Here is a 22,994-nt window from a genome sequence, read left to right on the forward strand (position 1 = left end):
TTGCAACAAGTACAAAGAAATTGAAAGGTGCAGTCCTCATTAGGTGTCATTTAAAAGAGACAAAAACAATCAAAGTATGAAAAGTAATAAATACAGGAATAAAAAAAATAAAAATAAAAAAAACACTGTCGTACACACACAACATACAAATTAAACCATGGAGCAGCAAAGTTTACACTTAAGAGTGATTTTTTTTCCCAGTCTTAAATAACTAGTAACATTCTCACACAAATTGTGACCGCTTACATTTTTTAAATCTCCTGTCTGTCTCATTTTCAGTGCTCCCCTCTGATTGGTTCTTCCCTCTGTCGCTCTTTTGATGACGTTCTTCCTGTCTCACCGTATCAACACGTGTACGGTGTACAGTTGAGAGCTGAAGGGGAGAAACAGCGACTAAACCTCAGCCTCAAGACACTACAGTGTCGTTTATCTCTTTTTTTACCCGGGGAAGGCTTCTCCGACTAAACTGTCAAAATGGTGAAGCCTCAATTCAAGGGGAGAAGCTCCATAAACACCTCATCGTCCAGCAGCAACCCTGGTAAGCTAATCCTCCACTGGCAGCTGCGTTTGTTTACAGCTAATGCTAACTGCTGTCGATTTTATGCTCAGAAAAAAGACAGTTCTTGGTTAATTATATAAACATGTATACTTAATTTTGCCAGCCACTATCATCAAGTGAGCTAAGTGTCATTATGAAAACTATAACTGTATAACTTCAACTAAAATATAACTCGGGTAGCTGTTTGAGTGGAAACGTGAAACAAGGCCTTTTAAATTTGACACTTCTTCTCTCATAATTTCATTTAATTTGTTTATTGAGCTGGGACAATGCACATTAATCAACATTAATGCATTGAGCATCAATGAAAGCACAGATACTAAATTTCATTCGTAGTGCAAAGGCAGGTACCTACACAACACAGACACAGTAAGATTTTTAAACCTGACAGCTACAAGTCACACGATAGACAATTACAAAACAAAACACAGGCAGACATATCAAGACTAACAAAACACAGGCAGACTAAATCAAGACTAACAAAACACAGGCAGACTAAATCAAGACTAACAAAACACAGGCAGACTAAATCAAGACTAACAAAACAGAGGTAGACATATCAAGACTAACAAAACACAGGCAGACTAAATCAAGACTAACAAAACACAGGCAGACTAAATCAAGACTAACAAAACACAGGCAGACATATCAAGACTAACAAAACAAAGGTAGACATATCAAGACTAACAAAACACAGGCAGACAATATCAAGACTAACAAAATACTGGCAGATAATATCAAGACTAACAAAACAGAGGCAGACATATCAAGACTAACAAAACACAGGCAGACAAATCAAGACCAACAAAACAGAGGCAGACATATCAAGACTAGCAAAACACAGGCAGACAATATCAAGACTAACAAAACACAGGTACACAATATCAAGACTAACAAAACACAGGCAGACAATATCAAGACTTACAAAACACAGGCAGACAGAATAAACTAAACTAAACACAGGCAGACAATATCAAGACCAACAAAACACAGGCAGATTAAATAAAGATTAACAAAACACAGGTACACAATATCAAGACTAATAAAACACAGGTACACAATATCAAGACTAACAAAACACAGGTACACAATATCAAGACTAATAAAACACAGGCAGACAGAATAAACTAAACAAAACACAGGCAGACAATATCAAGACCAACAAAACACAGGCAGATTAAATAAAGACTAACAAAACACAGGTACACAATATCAAGACTAACAAAACACAGGCAGACAATATCAAGACTAACAAAACTCAGGCAGACAAAATCAAGACTAACAAAACTCAGGCAGACTAAATCAAGACTAACAAAACACAGGCAGACAATATCAAGACTATCAAGACAGTTTTCTGTGTTTATTCATCTTTTCAGCGCATGTTTCAGCATTTCAGATATATTCACAGCTCAATAACTTCCCATAACAGGAGTTTATTGTCATTGGTAAGGTTAGTTCTTGAAGTAAACTGTTTCATGCCCTTCACAGACCGAGCTAAAGGGGCTGGAGGAAACAACATGAGGGACCGATCCACAATCAAGCGTCTGAATATGTACAGACAGAAACAGAGATGGTAAATGATAACCAAGTTTTGCATTGTTGTGTTGCTATAATGCTGTTTTGTCCATTTCTCACTGTATGGCAGGTTCTTTGAGTGTCAGCGTAATATAATTACAACTGCTGCTTTCACACTGACACTGATTTTCTTTCCGCAGTAACAACCGTGGAAAAGTCATTCGGCCATTACAGTTTCAGTCCACTGTGGCTCCGGGGACTCAGGCCAGAGTTGAACCTAACATCAAGTGGTTTAGTAAGTGCACTGTTTTGTATACGTTGAATTTTTTGGCCGTTAAGCGAGAATGATGTTGTGAAAGGAAACTACATTACACAATTTGAGAGCTTAAATCATGATTTTCCATTCTTAAAAAAAGAAGAGAAACAACTTTTAGAGATTAGTGGTGTTTGAGATGGTGCAGGTCATTTAGGAAACACTTGCTGCTTCATGGATTATGTAGAGATTAAGATACATAATTTGCACTGATCATTGAAGCCCAAAAACCATTAAGGTTACTTCATCACTAACATGAAATTTATCACATCTGTTAGGAGTGATAGGTCTGAGTAGTCTGCAGAATAACCACCACAAGAAGAAGGGTCTGATTTAGCAATGGTTCCCAAAGTGGGGGTCTCATGCCACTGATTGGAGGGGTGTGAGATGCCTTCCAAATTCCAAAGAAATATAGAGTTATTTAAAAATGTCATATTTTATTCAGCGTTGTAAAAATGTATACAAAAATTGATATTCAGTTTTAGAATTAATTTAAAAATATATATTTGTGTTATTCTTATTATTTTAATCACTGTTTTAACATTTATTTATCTTATTTAAAAAAATGATTATTTATTTATCTATTTATTTCTTGTGTTCATCTGATCTTGTTAACGCTACCTTATTTTTAACTTTTCTTTCCACTCTTACTCATTTCATTAATTTTACTGTGTTGATTTTATTTTATTTTTTAGTATTTTCTTTATAATCCAGCCTTTTATAATTTTACCATTGCTGTTGTTTTCTGTCTCTGTTATTCTGTGAAGCACTTTGGGCTGCATGCTTTTATGTATGAAAGGTGCTGTATAAATAAAATTTAGTTGAGTTGAGATTAAGCCATGCAAACAAAAATGTTATTTATTTTTATGTTTACTGTGTTGCCACATAACACTGAGGGAATTATGCTGATTCTAGCCTTTTACTAAATACCAGGAAATATGCAGATGTTTGGATTGGCCTTTTTAGTTTTTGCGTGCAGCTGTGAGCAATATTTAACCACCACAGAACATGGGGGGTCTACAGTCTCTGGGACTATCCTGGAGGTCACGAACTAAAAAGTGTTGGAACCCTGTGATTAGGGATGTTGGGGTTAACTGGTTTCATTATTAACCACGCTTAAAAGTGTCACGGTTAATCTAATCGTGAAGGCTCCGTTACACCGAGTTTTTCTCATGTCTCTGTCAAAAAAGGGACCAGTACATTATGCCTGGCGTAACTTGTAAACGAAAAATAGGTGACACCTGAAAATAAAATAATTTGCTATGACCCAAATATGGACTGAGGCAGACACACAGAGCTGTGAGCTCATAATAACCTGACAGGCTTCAGTCAGGTTATGTAAACAGCTTGTCATATTAATAACTGTTTCCAGACCTGTGAATGGTATTGAAAGAGGCAAAGGTCTATAATGAATGAAATCACATAATATTTTTCCACCTAGAAAAGACTATTATGTTAAAATCTGATAATTCATAATTCTGTAAAATGAGAGTACAGTTTAGCTGAACATCAAACTTCCCTTTGTCTTTATGAGCCTCAGACTAACATGTGAATAATGACACTTTAAATCTTCTAGAATATGAAATTTGACATTCATCCAGGAAGTAGCAGACATTAATCCTTTAAAATGAATAATTCCCACTTTAGACAGTTTCATTACAAACTGGTACATATGAATGCTCCAGAACACAAATAAAGTGTTTGTCACTAAATGCTCTGAGGAAGGACCCTCAAACCTGTTGGTGAATTAAACGCACAATATTCGGGATAATCGTGAAATCGTGATTATTTCTCTCACAATAAAATCTTTAATCATTGCATCCCTACTTGTGATAGAGGACAAAAGAGCTGCCAGATTTCTGAAGAAAGTCAAATTTTACAATGGAAAAATACTCACACTTTACTTCTATTGATTAAAACTCAAACATTATAGTCTTATCTTATAAGAACTTGAACTGATGATGTTACTTATGTTGCCTCTCCTGCTTCTCATGTTACTACGAGACATATTGAAGAGATTGCTTGAATCTCAAAATGCCCATTTTTATGACTTCTCCAAATAGTTTCCTGTGAAGGTTATCTGATTGGCATGTCTCACAAGTTGTTTTCCTCTTTCTGTTTCATCCCAAAAAAAGAAGAAGGAAAAAAAGCCAAGTGTACTGACACAGCTGAAGAGCACACACTGAATGAGGCTTACAGATAACATAGCATGGCCTGTTGTAGTTATACACAAATTGATTCGTCTCAAACAAGTCACCACACATCATGTTTTCCTGCTTGTTGCTGCGGTATTGGCAGAGATTAAAAGAAGACAGCCTTGTGATCTTGGTTGAAACTGATAACTGGATTGTAATCGGACATGCTTTGGTACCCCTGATGTAATGTAGGGATGAAAATGAGGGGGTAACTGGGAAGCTGAAAGGAAGGAGGGTATCAAAACATAGATATGTACACTGAGCAGGTTTTCATTGACATACTCCTTCTGTTTTCCAGCAAATACCCGAGTAATCAAGCAGTCGTCCCTCCAGAAGTTCCAGGAAGAAATGGGAGCAGTACAGAAGGACCCGTATCGTGTGGTGATGAGACAAAGCAAACTTCCCATGTCCCTCTTGCATGATAGAGTCAAAGCCCACGTGAGTATAACAGTTTTACTGGTTTCTATTTTCAGGCCTTTGTACCTCTTGTGTCTTCTGAACCCCCTCCAGAAGGTGTGCTTGCGTCTCCATTTGTTTGAGGTTACTCCCCGTATGAACCTTATGAAATCGGCCGTTAAAACCATTGACGTTTTTATTTGCTTCATATCATTCAGTGCAGGAAAGAATCAGGCCTCAGTTTTTTTTCCTCAGTAGCCTGTCGCTCTGGATTTGAGGAGGTGAGCTGAACATGAGGCTTTGCTTTAATCCTCATTCAATTCTCACTTTGGCCCACTGTGACCCTGAGTGTGCTGGCTCTTGTGCTTGGCATTAAGACCTGCACTCCGCCAGACTTTGACTGCTCCACCTCATAACCAACGCACTTTCAAATACGATCCAGTTCTTCATGTTCCCTTTCAAAATATCACTGGGTCTGTTTCAGTCTTTTTTTGTCTGTTTTCTCCCTCAGGGGATTGAGATCTTTTTCGGATCTTGAGGCGGCTTAAGAATCAGATGATCTTCCTGGTATTTATTTAAATACTTAATCATCAACAGACAAGTTGACGGAAAAATCCCATGTAATATCGTTATAACTATGTTACCATGTACAGGATGAGCAGCATGACGCCATGTCATCGAAGCATACTTTCCCAAGCAGGGCATAATTTTTCCCCCTCCATCCTCCCCTTTAACTTGAAGTTTTTTAAAGCCACTTTCTAAACACTCCTATGCTGAACGTCTGGCTGCTGAATGAAAAGTTGGAATGGTTGTTTTTCTCCAACAAAGCTTGAATTAAACCAGAGTTTGGCGGTACGGTCTGGGAAAACGCTCTTTCAAAAGAACCAGGCAGCTCTGTAGAAAATCTTGGCAACATAAAGCCTTCGACAGCCTTGTTTCCGACAAACCTTGTAAACTTTTGGTCCCTGTTCCTCTCATGGCAGTGTTCTAATAACGATATGGTTTGCGATTCAACTTTGTTGGAACATTTAATCAGCCCTGGCACAGACCTGGCTGTTTTATTGGCGTCTTTGTTGCATATTTGGGTGATCTGTGTACTGTATGAATCTGTTTTGTAATAATGTTTGAAGCCCTTAGAAGGACTGTACCCGCTGAGTGTATTAGAATTGGTTAAACAGCCTGTTATCTGTTAAACTGTAACGCTTTCCAGGTTGCAGTGCTGCCAGCCATTATGTGAAATTGGCATCATATTTTTTGGCCTTTGGTTGACATGAGTGTGGTGACTACCGTTTAACTAAGAAGAGTACAAAAAGATGGTGTTCTTTCTGTTGCAGTATTTGAATATTGTTGTTACATGGTGAGCTTAAACCCTGGTTTCATTTAGGGATGGGACATGATTTCTGAATGCTCAAACATTGAAGATTTAATGCGAATACTATCTCTTTTTAAAAGTACATTTTTTAATTGTTGGTTTTAATACAGTATTCCTGCCAGACGGTGGCTATAGAGCATCTTAAAGCTGTTTGCTAACCGCATTAAAGCTAGGGTTGATAGTCACAGAAAACTAGCATGAATTCGAATGTAGCATTTCCTCAGGACTCCGTCTAACCCCTCCCCCCCTTCCTTTGGAGCTCCTCCGAAACGACACCCTCGCTCACATGCACGAGCGCCGCTGCTTCGCGGCCATATGATCGTGACTGATTCAAAACCGGTCCTCAGTACATCGTTTGTGTTTTGCACCACGTCAACTCATGTCTCACTCAATGGTAAGAAAACACCAAAAAAATATCATAGTGAAAGTTAAAAACAACAAACATGAAATGTATGCGCAGTAGGCGGGCAGAACGGCAGGACAGGATTTGATTGGTTTCACAATTTGGCTCCAGATGCCAGGGATTGGTTGGTGTTTTCCCAGGTTTACTCCGGCTGAAGATGGCGGCTTTTTTCCCTCTTCTTATAAGAACACATTATGTATTGATTGCCTTCGGGACATAAAGATCATTTTAACCAGTATAACAAAAAGTGTATCTAAATCTGACTACCAACCCAAGCTTTAAGTAACAGGAGGAGGAGAATGCTGACTGCATTAAAGAACAAAAGAAGAAAATATTAGCAACAGTCACTGGAAATACATTTGTAGTGGTGTGATATTCAGAAATGGAGAGAATTGCAGAGATTGAGCATGGCTGTGAAATGTAAACATAAACGCCACGCTGCTGCGTCACTGAAACACCGGCATAAAGATCGAGACGGACGCTACCAGTCCCCCAAGCAGCAACCTCAGGTTTTAAAACATGAAGCCAATGCTTAAGTGTTATAAACTGCAGTTCATGGAGCGTCCGCTTGAAGTTGGCTGCAGAAACACCAGATACCACATACACTTATTTTTAGCTGTTTATGGATGCTGTTAAAAGAAAGTAACGTAGGCTTTCTGTCGAATGAAGATACGCAAGACCTGGAAAAAAAACATCTAGATTCCACTGCTCCTCATCTTAACAAAATAAAACATTAAGACCTGTCTGACTTTCACTAAAAAGTTAAATAATGAGTGATTAAAAAAGTACTATTGGAGGTGTAAATCTCTCTTTCCTTTTTGTCTCTTCCTGCAGAATTCCAAAGTCCACATTTTAGACACCGAGGGTTTTGAGACCACGTTTGGGCCAAAGGCTCAGAGAAAGAGGCCGAGTCTCATAGCGGAGGATGTGAAGGATCTCTTGGAGCAGGCTGAGGCCTCAGCTCAGACCTACAATGAAGACAAAGACTCAGACCTGGTGACAGAGGACACAGGGGTCCGGTAAGACCTGCAGATGTTTGGTCTTGATTCTCTCGCCGGCTAAAGGAAGAAATAAACGGCTTCTCAATAACTCTGATTCTAATCTTAAAACAGAGACGAGGCCCGGGAGGAAATCTTCAAGAAGGGTCAGTCAAAGAGGATCTGGGGTGAACTTTACAAGGTACTCTTTTTGTTCTCCTCTCAGCGTTCTTCATTGTGGGAACATTGGTACTGTGTGAGCGTTCCAGTGTCCTGTACATTCCTAACTGTTTACATTCATAGGTAATTGATTCGTCTGATGTCATCATCCAAGTGCTGGATGCTCGGGATCCCATGGGCACTCGCTCCAAGAGCATCGAGACGTATATGAAGAAAGAGAAACCTTGGAAACATCTGATATTTGTTCTCAACAAGTGTGATCTCATCCCCACCTGGGTCACGGTAAAAGATCTGTAATGCTTTCATCAAATTAGACTGGGAGTGACGGTGTTTGGCTTTGTGTTTTGTTGATCCGAATGTCTCTCTCTCTTTTATTTTGAACCAGAAACGATGGGTTGCTCTTTTGTCCCACGAGTACCCCACTCTGGCTTTCCATGCCAGCCTCACCAACTCTTTTGGAAAGGGCTCCCTCATCCAGCTTCTCAGGCAGTTTGGAAAGGTGAGCACTGGCTTCTATGTCACTTCCATCATTTATGGAACCAGTCGTAATCACAGATATTAAAGGTTCATGCCTTGATTGCTTTTAGCTCACTGCTCTGCCCAGCAAAGCTATTTTTAGCTTTTAATTGAAGCTCATGGATGTTGTTCGTCATGATCGTACCATTTCTTGTGTAAAAGATTTATTGTTTTATTTATGAGAAAAGGTTTTTTTCACTTAGAGTTTGGTTCTCTTCGGTCCCAATTCTTTTGCCAAACCCAAAAAATATCGATGTGAGCACTCGAACATCATTTCCTGCTTGCCATCTGGTTGAAAACTAGTGCTATAAAAGCCCTGGCAGTAGAAAACACAAGTACCATCATGAATAAATGCTGTTATGTTGCATTTTGGTCTTCAAACTATAAAAACAGAAGATAAAGGATGATTAAAAGTCATACTGGAAAGTTGTACCAATAATGACATTTTAAAGTGATAACCCGACTTAGATAGCACAAATAAAAGACACTTAAAGTGATGTCATGTCAGTTTATGACACCTCTGTTTATTTATTTTTTAAATGTTATGCAGCCAGTAGATTTGCACTCTTAATAACCATTGATTTTTTTTTAATTATTATTTTAATTTTAAGTTATCTAATAGCCAAAGACCAAGGAACTTCCATTTACTGCCAGTCATTGTAAATGGACTGTTTTCACCTAAAAGGGGGCGGAGCATCAGGTTTAGGGACAGACCAGTTGCTCTCTTACTGGAGGAAAGGGTTAATTTATTAAATCATCCTTACTCATGATTAAACATAATTACCATGTAATTGCCACAACGTGTTCCTTGAACACGCTCGTATCTCCTTGGAAGATGAACTGAATGGCTCAATTTCCTCACTCTCTCTCTTTTTCTCCTCTATCCCTCTTTCCAACCCCAACTCGGTTGAGACACATTGCTGTCTAACATGAGTCTGGTTCTGCTCGAGGTTTCTGCCTGTTAGAGGAAGTTTGTCCTTGCTGCTGTAACTTGCTGAATACTGCAAAGTGCTCTACTCATGGTGGATTAAGATGGGATGAGACTGAGTCTTACCCTGTCTTGGTATTGGGTCTTTGTTAATAATATAACATAGAGTACGGTATGTTTGTAAAAGTGTCTTGAGATAAAGCTTTTTGTGATTTGGCACTATACAAATAAAGATTGATTAATTGATTTATTGATTGAACGTGGGCATAGTTCACTCTGGAGACTGAACGACCACTCACATTCACATCCACAGAGAGTGACAGAGCACTGTGTTTTACGACAGCCAAAGTCAAATTTAGGGGCATCAGGCAGGCTGTATGGCATGGATTATGCTGCTAGCAAGTTAGTGGTGCTGATGCAGCCAGCTGTCGTAAACACTTAAGGGAGTTTCAAAAAACAAATCAGGAAGGATTCCAACCGGTTCAGAACTATGCTGTAAAAAATAATAATTTGAACAATGAAAAGCCATCGCTGCTCCTCTGTAAGAATGTTTTGAATCAGACTGATTGATTTTTATTTTTAAAGAACAATAGAATAATCATGATCACGGACAACATCGTGAAAATGTGTCGGTGTTGGTTGCAAATTTCTGTCAACGGCTGCAGCGGTAGTAGATCCCTTAATATGTACTTAATATGACCCGGCCTAAGATTCAGTGGATTAGGAAAACTTACCTCCAGTAATGTAATGTTAAAGTAAAGGAAATGTTAAATCCATTCTCCACTTAAAAGATATAAATCTAATATGACATAAATGTATCTTGACTGTGTTTAAAGGTTGTATCCGTACTGCCAGACGTGAACACGAAGGGTTGCGTTGTTGCTGGGGAATGTAGCGTGTTTGTGAAACCGCAGAACATAAAAGATCTGAGAGGTCAAGAAACTGAAATGTTTTCATATTCAAATAAAATGTTCTTGTTAGATTTAATATTTTGATTTAAAGAGGCTTTTATGTGAGAGACACACAGAGCTTTGTTTTCCCTTGTAAAACTTTTTCTTTGTTGGACGACGTTCACCGAGGAAGTCTGGAGATAACAAGGCAAAAAAACATGTTTCAAAACAACCCATCAGGAGACAGAATGAAGAGCAGTGAGCTTTATCTCATCCTTTGAGAGATCTTCATGATCATCTTGGCCATGTATAAAAGTCCCTTTTAGAAGATACTCTTTGGTATGTGTGTTGAACAAACCACATTGAAGTTCTGGAGCGATGACAAGTCCTCTTTTTATTGCTGATGGAAACAGAGCCTTGTCTAAAATTACCTCTGTGAACCGACGACAGGCCGAGGCTGTTGTTCAGGAAACACAACACACTCAATGTATTCTCTGTTTCCTTCCACAGCTCCACACAGACAAGAAACAGATAAGTGTTGGTTTCATCGGATATCCTAATGTGGGGAAGAGCTCGGTCATCAACACGCTGCGGTCGAAGAAGGTCTGCAATGTGGCGCCCCTCGCTGGAGAAACGAAGGTGAGGTGTCAACCGGGAAAACTTTATTTGAACCTTTGATGTGAAACGGAGTCGAGAAGGCAGCTTGAGGGAAATCCAGAAAGAGAAATATCACATTGGCCACGGTTACATGATGTTTTTTAATTCAGAATTAATTATTCAGAATTAAATAATTCGGAATTAAAGTATTCTCCTTCGTTATGCATGGAAAACACGTTTAATTGTCTTTATTCAATTCCGCTTAAGGTCTTGGGGTTGGGAAGGGTTCTGATTGGACAGGGGCGGGCGTGACGTATTTACGTCTACCGGAAGAAAACAGACTCCAGTTCCTGCTTCTTTCATTTTCGGTTACAACATGGAAGACCACACAATAAGTACAATTTTCGCTTTGATTTTGATTATAGTTTTGAATAAGCAGCTCGATACAAACATACTGCTTCACTTTCGCCAGCTGAGGAGGAGAAGAGATATAGAGGACCGGAGAAGGGAGGCGGAAGACTGTATTTTGGCGAATCAAAGCCAACGGTTGGTGCAACGGCTGCTCTACCTCAGCCCACTCTACCTCAGCCCACTGCCACATCCCTCTCTTTCCATTATATCCATTTCTCCTCAGGCTCCTATTAAATAGATAGTCTCTGCTCGAGTCCAACGCTTGCTTTGGGTAGTCATCCTGGAATATGTGCCCGCCCGCGCGGAATATGTGCGTCATCGGGACAGGACAAGGGAACGAGCATGCACAGAACGACCTGAATTAATTTAAAGTGGAATGAACGTATACATGATCGAGGAATTATTCAATTCGGACTTAAAATCAGAATAAACCAGACACTTACTTCGGGTTTAAGTTTAATTCGGAATGGTCATTTTCATTCAGAATTAGGTGTTTTCAAGGTCATTTATAATCTTTTTAAAGAGGATTTAATTTTTATTCTGAATTAAAGAGGAATTAAAAGTCTCATGGAAACGTAGCCACTGAAGGTTGAATACACTTTAGTTCACAGTTACTCAGACGTAAGGCAGGGAATGTGCCTCAGATTCCTTTGGAAGGTGATAACTTCCCACATTTTGATTTAATCCCTGATAGCTGCTACAACAGAAGCAATGTGCTCCATCTTTCAAAATGTAGAAGTGATAATCTCAGGTTGAGACTTGGCAGAGAGCAAGAAAAACAACTCCTTTTATCTTTAATTTCCTCTCTCTCGGTCTGAAAACCCCAACATGTCCAGAGAGGAAAGAGAGGGAGAATAGCTTGCCTTCTCCACACTCGCAGGGTTTTTCTTTTTTGCACACCTTGCCAGTGAATCTGATGGGCTGGTCGCCAACACTCTTTTTTTGTATTCTTACCTCGTCTTTGTTTCTCACCAAACGCTTAACTGTGGGATAGCCAAACAAACTCTCAGTCTGAGGCACTACTCTGACCCTTTGTCCTTCCATTTATGAGAATGGATGTTCGTGTGAAATAGTCACGAAAGGGGAAAGATGTTTCCAGCATCAGAGGGAAAAAAAAGAAGTTATCACAACTCTCATCTAGAGTGTTAAAGTTGGATCTTTGCTGTTTGACTCCAGCCAGTACCAATCTCCTCCCTCTGACAGGTGTGGCAGTACATCACTCTCATGAGACGCATCTTCCTCATTGACTGTCCCGGTGTCGTCTACCCTTCAGAAGACAGTGAAACTGATATTGTCCTCAAAGGAGTGGTAAGTATTTCTCTTTATTTCTCTCTGGCATCAAGTGTTTCTCTTGTTTTGGGCTCTGCATACCTCTGCCATAACCCCGATAGGCTCAGGGTGAATAAAAGTTCGTTTGTGCTCCCCATAGCCCTGAAAAGCAGCAGAAGTAATTCAGGATAATCCACCAACTGTTAATGTGGCATTTTTGACAGCTCGAGTATCTTAAACGAGATGATGAAAGGATTCCTTCAGCCAACAGACGGCTGTTTTCAGAAATGCCTTGATCAGCCCTGATTCTAATCCTCCGGATCTTTTCACCCCAGATCCTAGGTTTAACACGTAGGCCATGCAGTCTCCGTAACTGAAAGGTTGCAGGTTCATATTTTTCAAATTGCACGCCTCTTTCTTCACCTTCCTCTCAAAGGTTCAAGTGGAGAAGATCAAGACCCCGGAGGAGCACATCGGGGCCGTACTGGAGCGGGCCAAGCCAGAGTACATTCAGAAGACCTACCGCATCCCCTCGTGGAACGACGCTGAAGACTTTCTGGAGAAGCTGGCGATGCGTTCTGGGAAACTTCTGAAGGTCTGGATGTCCCTCCCTTTCATCTGTTAATTTTTTACTTACAAAAAACAACTTCACCAACAGCTGTTACAAGCTTTAATTTTGTTGGTTACTCTTCCTTAAAGCAGATTTAAAGGTTTTTGTTTGAGGGTAATGTGCTCATTAAACGATACCTCTTGGTCATTTAAGGGTTATTTTATTGTAAAGCATAAACATATCACAGTTCTTCACTCTTCTGTGTTATAAAGTACAAGACAAAATCCCACAGTAACACATCTGATACTAGGAATTGACAGATTATCGGCCGGGCTAATTATTGGCGCTGATATTCGGCATTTTGACGCATATCAGCATCGGCCTTTTTTAAAAAATCCAATGGCCGGTAAGAGATCAATTTAAAACCGGGTTATTTTGGCTCAAAATTCATTAAATTACGTGGCTGAGCAGCATCCGTTGTGACCCCCACACTTACTAGTGATTTAAAACTCATACAACCCCACTTCAAAAAAACTGAAATATCCCCATAAAAACAAAGATAAGTGAAAGATTAACATTTCAGTTATATTGACATTTTGGAAAACTTAATTTACTTTAAACTTTAGGGAGCTATTTATTTGTTTAAGTTTTCATTTCACTTTATAAGACATGCTGCTGAGCCTGTGAGCTCGCTGCACTTTTTGTTAGAATTTTAAAACAAAGATGTCTATTGTCTGTTTAATCCAGTTTAAAAGGCTGTTTAATAAACCTATGCTTAAAGGCATTTAAAAAAAGTTAAGTGTTGGAGTTTTGAATCTTGACGCCAATATTTTCCCTTTTGCTGCAAATTAATATCAGCTCCAAATATCGGTTATCGGCCTCCTTGACTACTAATAATCGATATCGGCCCTGAGAAACCCATATCGGTCTATCTCTATCTGATACACCTGACACACACACTCAATGTGCCCTACCAATCACAGTAGACCGTTTAAGGCAGGCACTGGGTTGCACCAGCTGGGCTTAAATCAACCTTCTACTAACATTTTGGGTGTTGCATCAGCTGCGATAGATCCAACATAGAAATTTAGATCTTAAACATCTTACATCTTAGATCTTAAACCTAGCTCTGAGTAGGTGTAAAGTCTGTACAACTCTGTTTACTTTAATACCCCATCAAGTAAGAAAAGCTTTTCACTGATTGGCCGCTGAAACGTCATACCTGCAGCAATAGTTTTGTTAGTTTGGACGTTACAGTCTACTAGTTAAGATGAGCCTTACATCTCTGTGGTGCAGCCTAACAATGACACAACTCATTTTACTATCTGACTAGCTTCAACATGTGGATTTTACACAGCTGGTGCTTCAGGCCACAGGTGAATAAGAGTGCCCTGTTTTAAATCTGAAGCCTGAACAATGTTCTCTTCAATTTGATTTAGGGCGGTGAGCCAGATCTTTCCACGGTCTCCAAAATGGTGCTGAATGATTGGCAGAGAGGACGTATCCCCTTCTTTGTCAAACCTCCCGGACCTGAGGGAGATCAAGAGGTAAGAGTTTGCCGACTTTTACGTCTCTGCTTTACCCTTTTTCCTCACAAACTTGTGCCCTTGTGCGTCAACTGTCCTTCTGTTATTACAATGTTTCCAGGACAAGGAGCCTTTGGCAGTTAAAGCACCCGTGGATGTGGCTGAGACTCTCCAGGAGGAACAGCTCGACAATCCAGACGCCTTGTCAGAGGAACAGCAGCAGCAGCAGAAGAAACAGCAGAAACAGAAAGAGCAAGTCCAGAAGATTCTGTCTAACGTACGACAGAACTTCGGCAAGATCAACGTGGCACCGGAGTTCAGCGAAGAAGACTTGGTTCCTGTTGAGATGCCTGACCTGGACATGGCTGATTTCTCTGGCTCTGACGGCGAGGAGGTCAGCGAGGAAGAAGACGGGGGAGAAGAAGGCGAGAGCAATGTTGAACCAGCTGACGGAGAGACAGCGGGAGCAGAGCCCACAGCGGCTCAGACTGTAAAGGCTAACAGCAACAAGAGTTCACGCGAGGTGGTTAAGGAGCTGGATGCAAAGATCGCCAAATACAAGCAGTTCCTGGATCGAGCCAAATCCAAACGCTTCTCTGAAATCCGGTCCGTCTGCTCACACCTAAACCTAACATACAGATTTTCTTCGTTTTGTGCATTGCTCTAATTATTTCTTTCTGAGTCCTGAAGGAGTACCAGTTGAAAATTGTTGCTTACTGACTAATGATTATTCACTCTTCTTCCCTCTCACAGGATACCTAAGGCTCTCTCTGAGAAAGTGTTCACAGACCTGAAGACTAAACAAGCGGCCGCAGCTAAACAGGCACAGAAGAAAGGTGATACACATAACTGACAATAATATCACACCTTGTCTCTGACGTACAAACGCACACACACACACGCATGCCATCTTACTGGTATGATGACGTATTTCCCAAAGTTTGACACAAATACCTGAAATTCTTGAAGTAGGTCAGGTTGACTGATACTGGATCTGTTAATCTTTGTTTGACTTGCAGCTGCAAACCAGAGGAAGAGGAGAGCGGAGGATGACGGAGAGTCCACCCAGACGCGCAGACTGACTTCCAAGCAGGTATGCAGTGTTTGGACTCTCTGACGTCAAACAGATCGCTCTGCCCTCAGCACCCACAGATGAATGTCTTCTCCTCTAAACTGATGTAATAGGTTAAAGAATTAACTGATTTTATCACTTCTTTCTCTGTTTCTCTTTATCCAACAGAAAAGAGCGATGGACCGTGCGCAGAAAGCCAAGAAAGTCGGCGTGCGCTATTACGAAACACACAATGTCAAGAACAAGAACAAGAACAGAAAGGCGCCAGCTTCAGCAACAGAGGGCCAAAAGGCTAAAAGATCAAAGCACTAGGTAGAAGTTTAAAAAGGGCATGGAGCTTTATTTAAACGAGCTGTTTTTAAGGAAAACGTGGAGCTGAAAGAAGGTGGAGATTTAACAGTTGAGTAAAATGGTTCCATCAAGTAGAAACAAGATGCCTTATTCTAAACTTAAGTGTCTTTCAGGGAAATCACTGTTTGTTTTGGCCTCTTCAACTTTCTCCTCCCTTCAAACCCAGAGCTGTTTTTGAATGACGTCATTCATACAGGTGTAATACTCTCTTGATGTTCAAGAGAAATGTACAGTAACTGTTTGAACTGTACATGTCTCACCATGTTGTTTGAAAAAAATAAATAAAACACATGCTGATGACACTGTGGTGTGATCACATTCATTGTAACAAGACAGATTTAGCAACACTATTCATATTTAAAGGACATCCCAGTTCTTGTTGATTGAATTACTTCTTTGGTGTGATGAGTGCCTCCAGTTGAGTCTGAAAAAGAAAACAAAATAAGAACAGGTTGTCCGCAGGGTCTTAAAAAGTATTAAAAGTTGATAAATCAATTGTGGGAAAATTGAGGCCTTTAAAAAGTATTAAAAAGTCTGAATTGCGATTTTATGAGGTATTACATTTTATTGGTATTCAAGCTTTGTCTTCAAAAAGTATCCATCCTCCTCGCAGCTATTACAAACAACGATGTGTCGGTGGCGTACTCGGAGCTACATCGCCTCGGGGCCGCGCGCTTACGGGTGCGACGTCACGCGACGGCGAATGTTCTGGCGCCCAAACAGAGGATAAGAAAACAAACATGGGGAAGTGCAAGTTCTCTGGCTCCTGGCTCGAGATGCCCGAATTTAAAGACTGGATAAAGCCGGTCGAAAATAACAACCTGGAAGCCTGTAGCACACTTTGCAAGAAAACAATAAGCGTAGCATCGAATACACCTTGAGCAACAACGTCTGGAAAAAGAAAATGCCACACAGACACTGAAAAGAAAAGCAGCTGAAGACGAAGTCGAAGAGCTGAAGAAAAAGATCAAAATCCTGCATGAAGTGTGCAACACAATTCAAATTGATGCAGACCATCTTGCTGAGCAGGCGGAAGGAAAATCTGGGTCATTAATGTCCCAACTTATCACCAAGTCCAGCACCTTGCGCCGAAGGCACAAAGAAAAGCTCAGAGAGCTGACGGACACAGAAACTGATGGAAAGCAAATCACACAATCTCAGGAGCATGTCCTAAATTTTTATCATGATTTTTGATCATCTTGTTTTTTTCTGCAAGTTGGCCATGAATAACTATTGTTACTTGTTGTGACCTGAGGGGAATGTCAATAAACCTGCCTTTAGTTTAATTTTATTCTTTCGAGCTTTGTTCCTTCTCAGTTTACCTCATTTTGGTTAAATTGCAAACTACAACTGTTAAAGATGTGTAGCTAACAACAGCTTAAAGTCGCGATGAGATTTTAAAAAAAATGTTGAAAGGTTTTTAAAAAAGTTTTAAAAAGGTATTGAAATGAACCTCAAGATTCCAGCATATACCCTGAAGAAAGTCTTAAAGACAAGCCACACATCCACTACCAGCGCAAGTTCTAGTGGAAGATGTTTTCTGAAGAGTCACCTTGAGCTGCTTGTTGGTTATCTTCAGAAACTGGATCTCCTCCGCGTGCTTCTTTTCGTCCATCTGCCGCTTTTCTCGCTCACTTTTTCGGATTTCAACCCCATGGTCTTTCTCTTTATCCAGTTGCTTCTGCAGCTCTTGATTTTCCTCCTCAAGATCAGCAATCTGTGTGTTCAGGGAGACAATCATAATCCTGTTAGAGGAAATCTGAAAGAGAAATAGTGCCCTCTGCTGGAAACAAAACTGAACAACAGTGTCATTACTCCTTCGGCTTCACTGGCACATCAGTTTTATTATCTCTGGTATTACTATCCATTGATGCCAATTGTAGCATGCATGATACATTTTTGTGCCATCAATGATCACGAGGCATAAGAAACTACTGGATATCCTTACTCTTTTCTCCATGTCAGACTTGCCCTGCTCAGCCTGCAGTGCTTTCCTCATACCAAAGGCCACAGTGCTTTCATACAGAGTCTGGTAAGCAGAAATAGTAGTTTGGATCTCCTCTCTGACCCGCAACAGCAGCAGGCCCCTCTCAGCGCAGTTGATCGTCACCTGTCTGATCAGCTCATCTCAAAGAAATAGAAATTAATGCAAGTTTACACAGGTTACGGTGAAAATTGATGTATTAAATCCATCAAAATAAAGCTTAATGAAGGTTAAATTCAAGCCATGTATCTCGCAAATAGGGTTGGCTAGGGATAGGGAAAATATATTTCAGCATAATCCTGGCTAAAACAACCAGATATCATGCAAGTACTGTTAAATATCTATGCTATTCCTCCATCACATGCACATAGCACACTGCTTACTGCAGGGCTATTGAGACCACGTCCCCTACATCCACTGTGCATTCCTCCATCACATGCACAGATGATTTCTAGAATCCTGCAGAGGCGAGGCTTGAGAAGCTTGAGGGAGGATGCTTTTTTATTTGCATTTTGAATGGGAATTTGTTTGGAGGGAGAGCAGCTCTTTTCATTTAACATTTTGAATGGGACTTTGTTGGGATAGCATTTTTGTTCACTTTTAAATGAGTAGGGTCGGGGGGGATGAGTAATATTTAACTCAACATTCATGTTTTTGTTCTTTAATGAAATAATTGATTGTTTAATAAAATATTTAACACTTGATAAAGTTCTACTTACAAATAAATCTGTTTTAATTGTATTATTTTGGATGGATGTCTGCTTATAACAAAACAAATATTTATGCTTGGATATGATACCTTTCCATTAAATTACCCTCAATTCTCAGTTAATTCCCATAATTCCAATGAAAAGTTTTCAATTTGGAATATTTCCAAAATTCCCCAGCTTAACTTTTACCGGAAATGTTCCACCCCTTTGCAACCCTAGTCACAAAACCATTTAAAATACATTGACTCATGTTTCTCCATTATTACCAACACTGCAGTCTCAGAGATCAGCCATATCAAAACCTGTTCCTTACCAAAGCACTGAGAAAAGAGTTCCCTCCGGGCAGGACAGATACCTGCCGATCTGGCCTGCCTTTGCTGCAGCTGCGTGTCCAGCAGCTCCTCCAGGTGAACCACATCTGTTCTTGTACAAGGTGCGCTTGACACTTGCTGCACCCACATCTGGTTTCCGTCCACCCATTCCCTGAAATAATAGAAGTTAACATAAACAGAGGAAGTAGATTGAATTTGTAGCGCAATTCAATGTGGATTGGGGAGAACTGCACCTGGGTGGTAGGATGGCGTTCAGGAGCTCTTCATCTTCCCGTTTGGTGTCATCAGAAGAGGTGGATTTTGGTTTTGGAGGTGGTGGGACAGGGGTGGAGTCTAGAGGCAGCTGAGGGCTCACTCTCAAGGGGCGTCCCTGAAGCACAAGGTATTTTGTCTCACACACTTTCCAAGCTTAAGATTTGACAGCTATGTTTAAAAAGCTACGGAAGCCCTAAAAGGACATGATTAAATACATTTGATTTCTCAGTTTTCTTGAGAAAACAAAGCTTGTTATCTCGAGATCTCTACTTATTTTTCCTTCGATAATGAGATATTTGATCTCTTTTTATCCAGAGAATGAAGCTTGCTTTTGTGTTTTTGATCTTCAACTTCTAAAATAAATGTCTCATAACAAATGTATTTTTATTCTTTACAGAGGCAAATTTTTCTAAACAATGTTTGTGAAAAAAACATAATTAAAGAAACTGATAACAGGCCTTTCCTATTAACTGAAGTTACTTGGTTACCATATGTGCTCCTTTTATGTTTTGCACGGGAGCCCTAAAAGTTGAAATACTTTTTATTTTCTCAAAGACAAGCTGGTTATCCTGAGATAACAAGGAAAATTAGTTGCAATCTTGGGAAAACAAGTTAAATTAACTTGTTAGCAGTGGTGGACAGTAACAAAGTAGATTTACTTGAGTACTGTACTTAAGTACATTTTTTGAGTATCAGTACTTTACTTGGGTATTATTTTTTGGGGATACTTATTACTTTTACTCCACTAAATTCAGAAGACAATTACAGTACTTTTTACTCCACTACATTTCTATCAATGCTCTAGTTACTCACTACTTTTGCTTTGAAGTCAGCTTATGAATTTCCTTCTCTTTTCTGAAACCTGATCCCTAAGACAGTAAAATGTGTTTGTGTAGTTCTGTGTGTCTCAGTGGTTTACCGTACCTGTATATCGTGCGCCTCCACGCTTGAACGTGGAGCAAACACAGAGCAGGTTTCACTCAGATCAGGCAGTTCATTTAGAGGTGGTAATGATGGCTATAATTCTCCACCTGAGAACTCATGGTCATATCTTCAGCCCGTGTTAGAGGTTTTTGAAATGAAGAATGATACGTATCGTTTGAAATGTTCTCCCTGTTTCCCACTCTGCCCAAACATATAAAAATTCACAGTCCAGCCTGAGAAAGTGTGTTGAGCTACGTAACATTTGTTTCATTCCAGATGAACATTTCAAACTAAGTTGTCTGTGCTTGGAGTAACTTAGTGTCTGTTTTAGTCCATGGTTTAGTTTTTAAAGATTCAACTAATGGTTTCTAGATAAACATAATGTAACAGAATGTACTTCTATGTATTCTTGACTGCACTTGTGTATTTTGAAAATACAATGTTTTGAGATTATTTAAGAAGTACTTTGAATACTTAAGTATTTTTAAAAGCAAGTACTCCAGTACTTTAACTCAAGTAATCATTTTACAGAGCAACTTTCACTTGTATTGGAGTAATATTTGACCATGAGGATCTATACTCTGACTTAAGTAATGAAGCTGTGTACTTTGTCCACCACTGCTCGTTATCTCAAAATAATATACAGGGTTCCCATGCGTCCTGGAAAACCTGGAAAACAGTTGACCAGTTTTCCAGTACTGGAAAACACCTGGAAAATGGGAGAAAAAGTCAAATGTCCTGGAAAATCACAGATTGTCCTTGAAAAATATTCCAACATGACTGTGTGCATTCTGACAAGGTTAAAAAAAACACATCCCTATTCAACATTTGTGGTCATTTTTGTCATTCAGTTCTATTTAGGTCAATTTATGCACTGATCCTCTGATTATTATTATTTATTTATTTCAGTAAGGCAGCTTCCAGATTGCTGGCTCTTTTGTTTTTTACTTAGCTAATTTTATATTTTCTGAGAATATTTTAAATGTTCCTAGTGTGTCTCAAAAAGGCACCGGCCAGAGAGCTTTCTGTTTTTATGCCCCTAGGCTATGGAACTCTCTGCCTCTGGACATTGGAACAGCGAGCTCTCTGGGTGTTTTTAAAAGTAAACTTAAGACTTACCTTTTTAATCTAGATTTTAATTTTGAGTAGTTTATTTTAGCCCTGGACTGCATTATTATAATAATAATAATAATTATTATTAGTAGTAGTAGTAGTATTATTAGTATTATTATTTATTATTTTTATTATTTGAATCATTATTATCTAAACCATTGTTTTAACATGTATTTATCTATCTTATTTATTTTGTGTTCATCTGATCTATTAACTCTACCTTATTTTTAACTTTTCTTTCCACTCTTACTTATTTTATTAATTTTCCTGTGTTGATTTTCTTTTTTAAGTATTTCTTTTTTAATCATGCCTTTTATAATTTTACCATTGTTGTTGTTTTCTGACTGTCTGTTACTCCGTGAAGCACTTTGGGCTGCATGTTTTTATGTATGAAAGGTGCTTTATAAATAAAGTTGAGTTTAGAAAACAGAAAGCTGAGATGAGAGTTGCCCATCATTGTTAATTGGTTGCACTAATAAAGTGCTTTTCATCTGCAGTTGTATTATTCTATAATCAATTTGCCATCATTTTTTAGCATGTAAGAGATGATTTCATGGATAGCCATATACTACACGTCCTTCAATGTAGCCTTCTTGTTCATCACTGAAAATGTCCTGGAAAATGATCTCTGGAAAAGAGTGGGAACCCTGAATATAACAATAAATCAGACAAAATAAAATGTATTTAATAATGTCCTTCAAGGGCTCCCGTAGAAAAATAGAGGAATGGGCTCAAGTTTAACCTTTTTTGTCGAAAGTACCAAGCAGATCTTTACATGGATGTACACATAACCTGCAAAAGTACAGTCTATGCCTGTGAACAATATGTTATAATCCGCATAATCCAGGCAGGGAGGCATCTCCTCTCTGCCTGGCACTAAATCTGACCTCTACTCTAACCAGGTAACGTCAGCCCAACTCAGCGCTGCTTTTTAAACTCACCTTTGGAGATTTTCTGTCCGTGCTTTTGCTGATCAACACTGGATTGTTGTATTTCAGTAGAGACTCGGCTTGTGGAATCATTGTTTTTTGATAAGATAAATTAAGTTCAATAAAAGCAGAGTATTTCTAAGTTTCGGTATTCAGTGACAGAGATATCAGGATCGTTTCTAAGTGTTCTTGCTCGCTGTTTGTGTTGTCATGGCGACAGCTTCCAGGTGTTCCGTTTGAGTTTGTCCGGCAGGAATCCAGTTCAGTTCAGAACAGTTTAGTTATTATAAACTGCCACAGCAGAGTACAAAACAAATATAATTCTTACATTAATACATATTTTCATCAATTACACTAACATTTCTTTTTTTAAATTCAATAAAATGTATTGTACTGAATTGTAAAAAGCTAACTGTGTATATATCCACTGTGTTGTATTGACTAATTATGAATCAGTCAATATCACAATGGATCTAAATATAATTAGTCAATATTACACAGTTGATCTATATTCACCGCCCGGTTTGGCAGAAGCTTTGTCCCATCAGCCATTGCACTGCTAAATAAAATGCCATTGTAATGTGTCCGGTGTGTTCATATATGTCGGGTGTGCATATATGTGTCCGATGTGTACATATGTGTCTGTTTTGTTTATATGTGTTCGGTGTGTTCATATGTGTCCGGTGTGCACATATGTGTCCGGTGTGTACATATGTGTCCGGTGTGT

General features: G+C 39.3%; 2 protein-coding genes across 2 annotated transcripts; one reads left to right on the plus strand and one right to left on the minus strand.

Moving 5' to 3' along the window:
* The first annotated feature begins 294 nt into the window (after nucleotides 1–294).
* Nucleotides 295–16,322, plus strand: gnl2 (guanine nucleotide binding protein-like 2 (nucleolar)). Its single transcript, XM_034697478.1, has 16 exons — nucleotides 295–538; nucleotides 2,048–2,132; nucleotides 2,275–2,369; nucleotides 4,881–5,020; nucleotides 7,588–7,772; nucleotides 7,866–7,932; nucleotides 8,034–8,192; nucleotides 8,296–8,409; nucleotides 10,755–10,883; nucleotides 12,456–12,560; nucleotides 12,958–13,116; nucleotides 14,511–14,618; nucleotides 14,719–15,203; nucleotides 15,351–15,433; nucleotides 15,617–15,690; nucleotides 15,838–16,322. Exons 1-16 carry the CDS (start codon nucleotides 475–477, stop codon nucleotides 15,979–15,981), a joined length of 2,196 nt encoding a protein of 731 aa, XP_034553369.1. The 5' UTR covers nucleotides 295–474; the 3' UTR covers nucleotides 15,982–16,322.
* dnali1 (dynein, axonemal, light intermediate chain 1) lies at nucleotides 15,983–22,492 on the minus strand. The gene is made up of 6 exons (XM_034697479.1): nucleotides 22,280–22,492; nucleotides 19,280–19,416; nucleotides 19,028–19,197; nucleotides 17,969–18,147; nucleotides 17,573–17,737; nucleotides 15,983–16,444 (listed from the first exon to the last, which is right to left on the minus strand). Exons 1-6 carry the CDS (start codon nucleotides 22,358–22,360, stop codon nucleotides 16,409–16,411), a joined length of 768 nt encoding a protein of 255 aa, XP_034553370.1. The 5' UTR covers nucleotides 22,361–22,492; the 3' UTR covers nucleotides 15,983–16,408.
* Between the last annotated feature and the right edge of the window lie 502 nt (nucleotides 22,493–22,994).

The sequence above is a fragment of the Notolabrus celidotus genome, chromosome 12 (genome assembly GCF_009762535.1).
Source record: "Notolabrus celidotus isolate fNotCel1 chromosome 12, fNotCel1.pri, whole genome shotgun sequence".
Taxonomy (NCBI): domain Eukaryota; kingdom Metazoa; phylum Chordata; class Actinopteri; order Labriformes; family Labridae; genus Notolabrus; species Notolabrus celidotus.

Coding starts and splice junctions, on each gene's coding strand:
- gnl2 (XM_034697478.1), top strand. CDS start 475: ATGGTGAAGCCTCAATTCAAGGGGAGAAGCTCCATAAACACCTCATCG. Junction 8,193..8,295: donor TCATCCCCACCTGGGTCACG/GTAAAAGATCTG, acceptor ATTTTGAACCAG/AAACGATGGGTTGCTCTTTT. Junction 8,410..10,754: donor TTCTCAGGCAGTTTGGAAAG/GTGAGCACTGGC, acceptor TTCCTTCCACAG/CTCCACACAGACAAGAAACA.
- dnali1 (XM_034697479.1), bottom strand. CDS start 22,360: ATGATTCCACAAGCCGAGTCTCTACTGAAATACAACAATCCAGTGTTG. Junction 19,417..22,279: donor CGGACAGAAAATCTCCAAAG/GTGAGTTTAAAA, acceptor CTTGTGCTTCAG/GGACGCCCCTTGAGAGTGAG. Junction 17,738..17,968: donor AGTCTGACATGGAGAAAAGA/GTAAGGATATCC, acceptor CTGAACACACAG/ATTGCTGATCTTGAGGAGGA.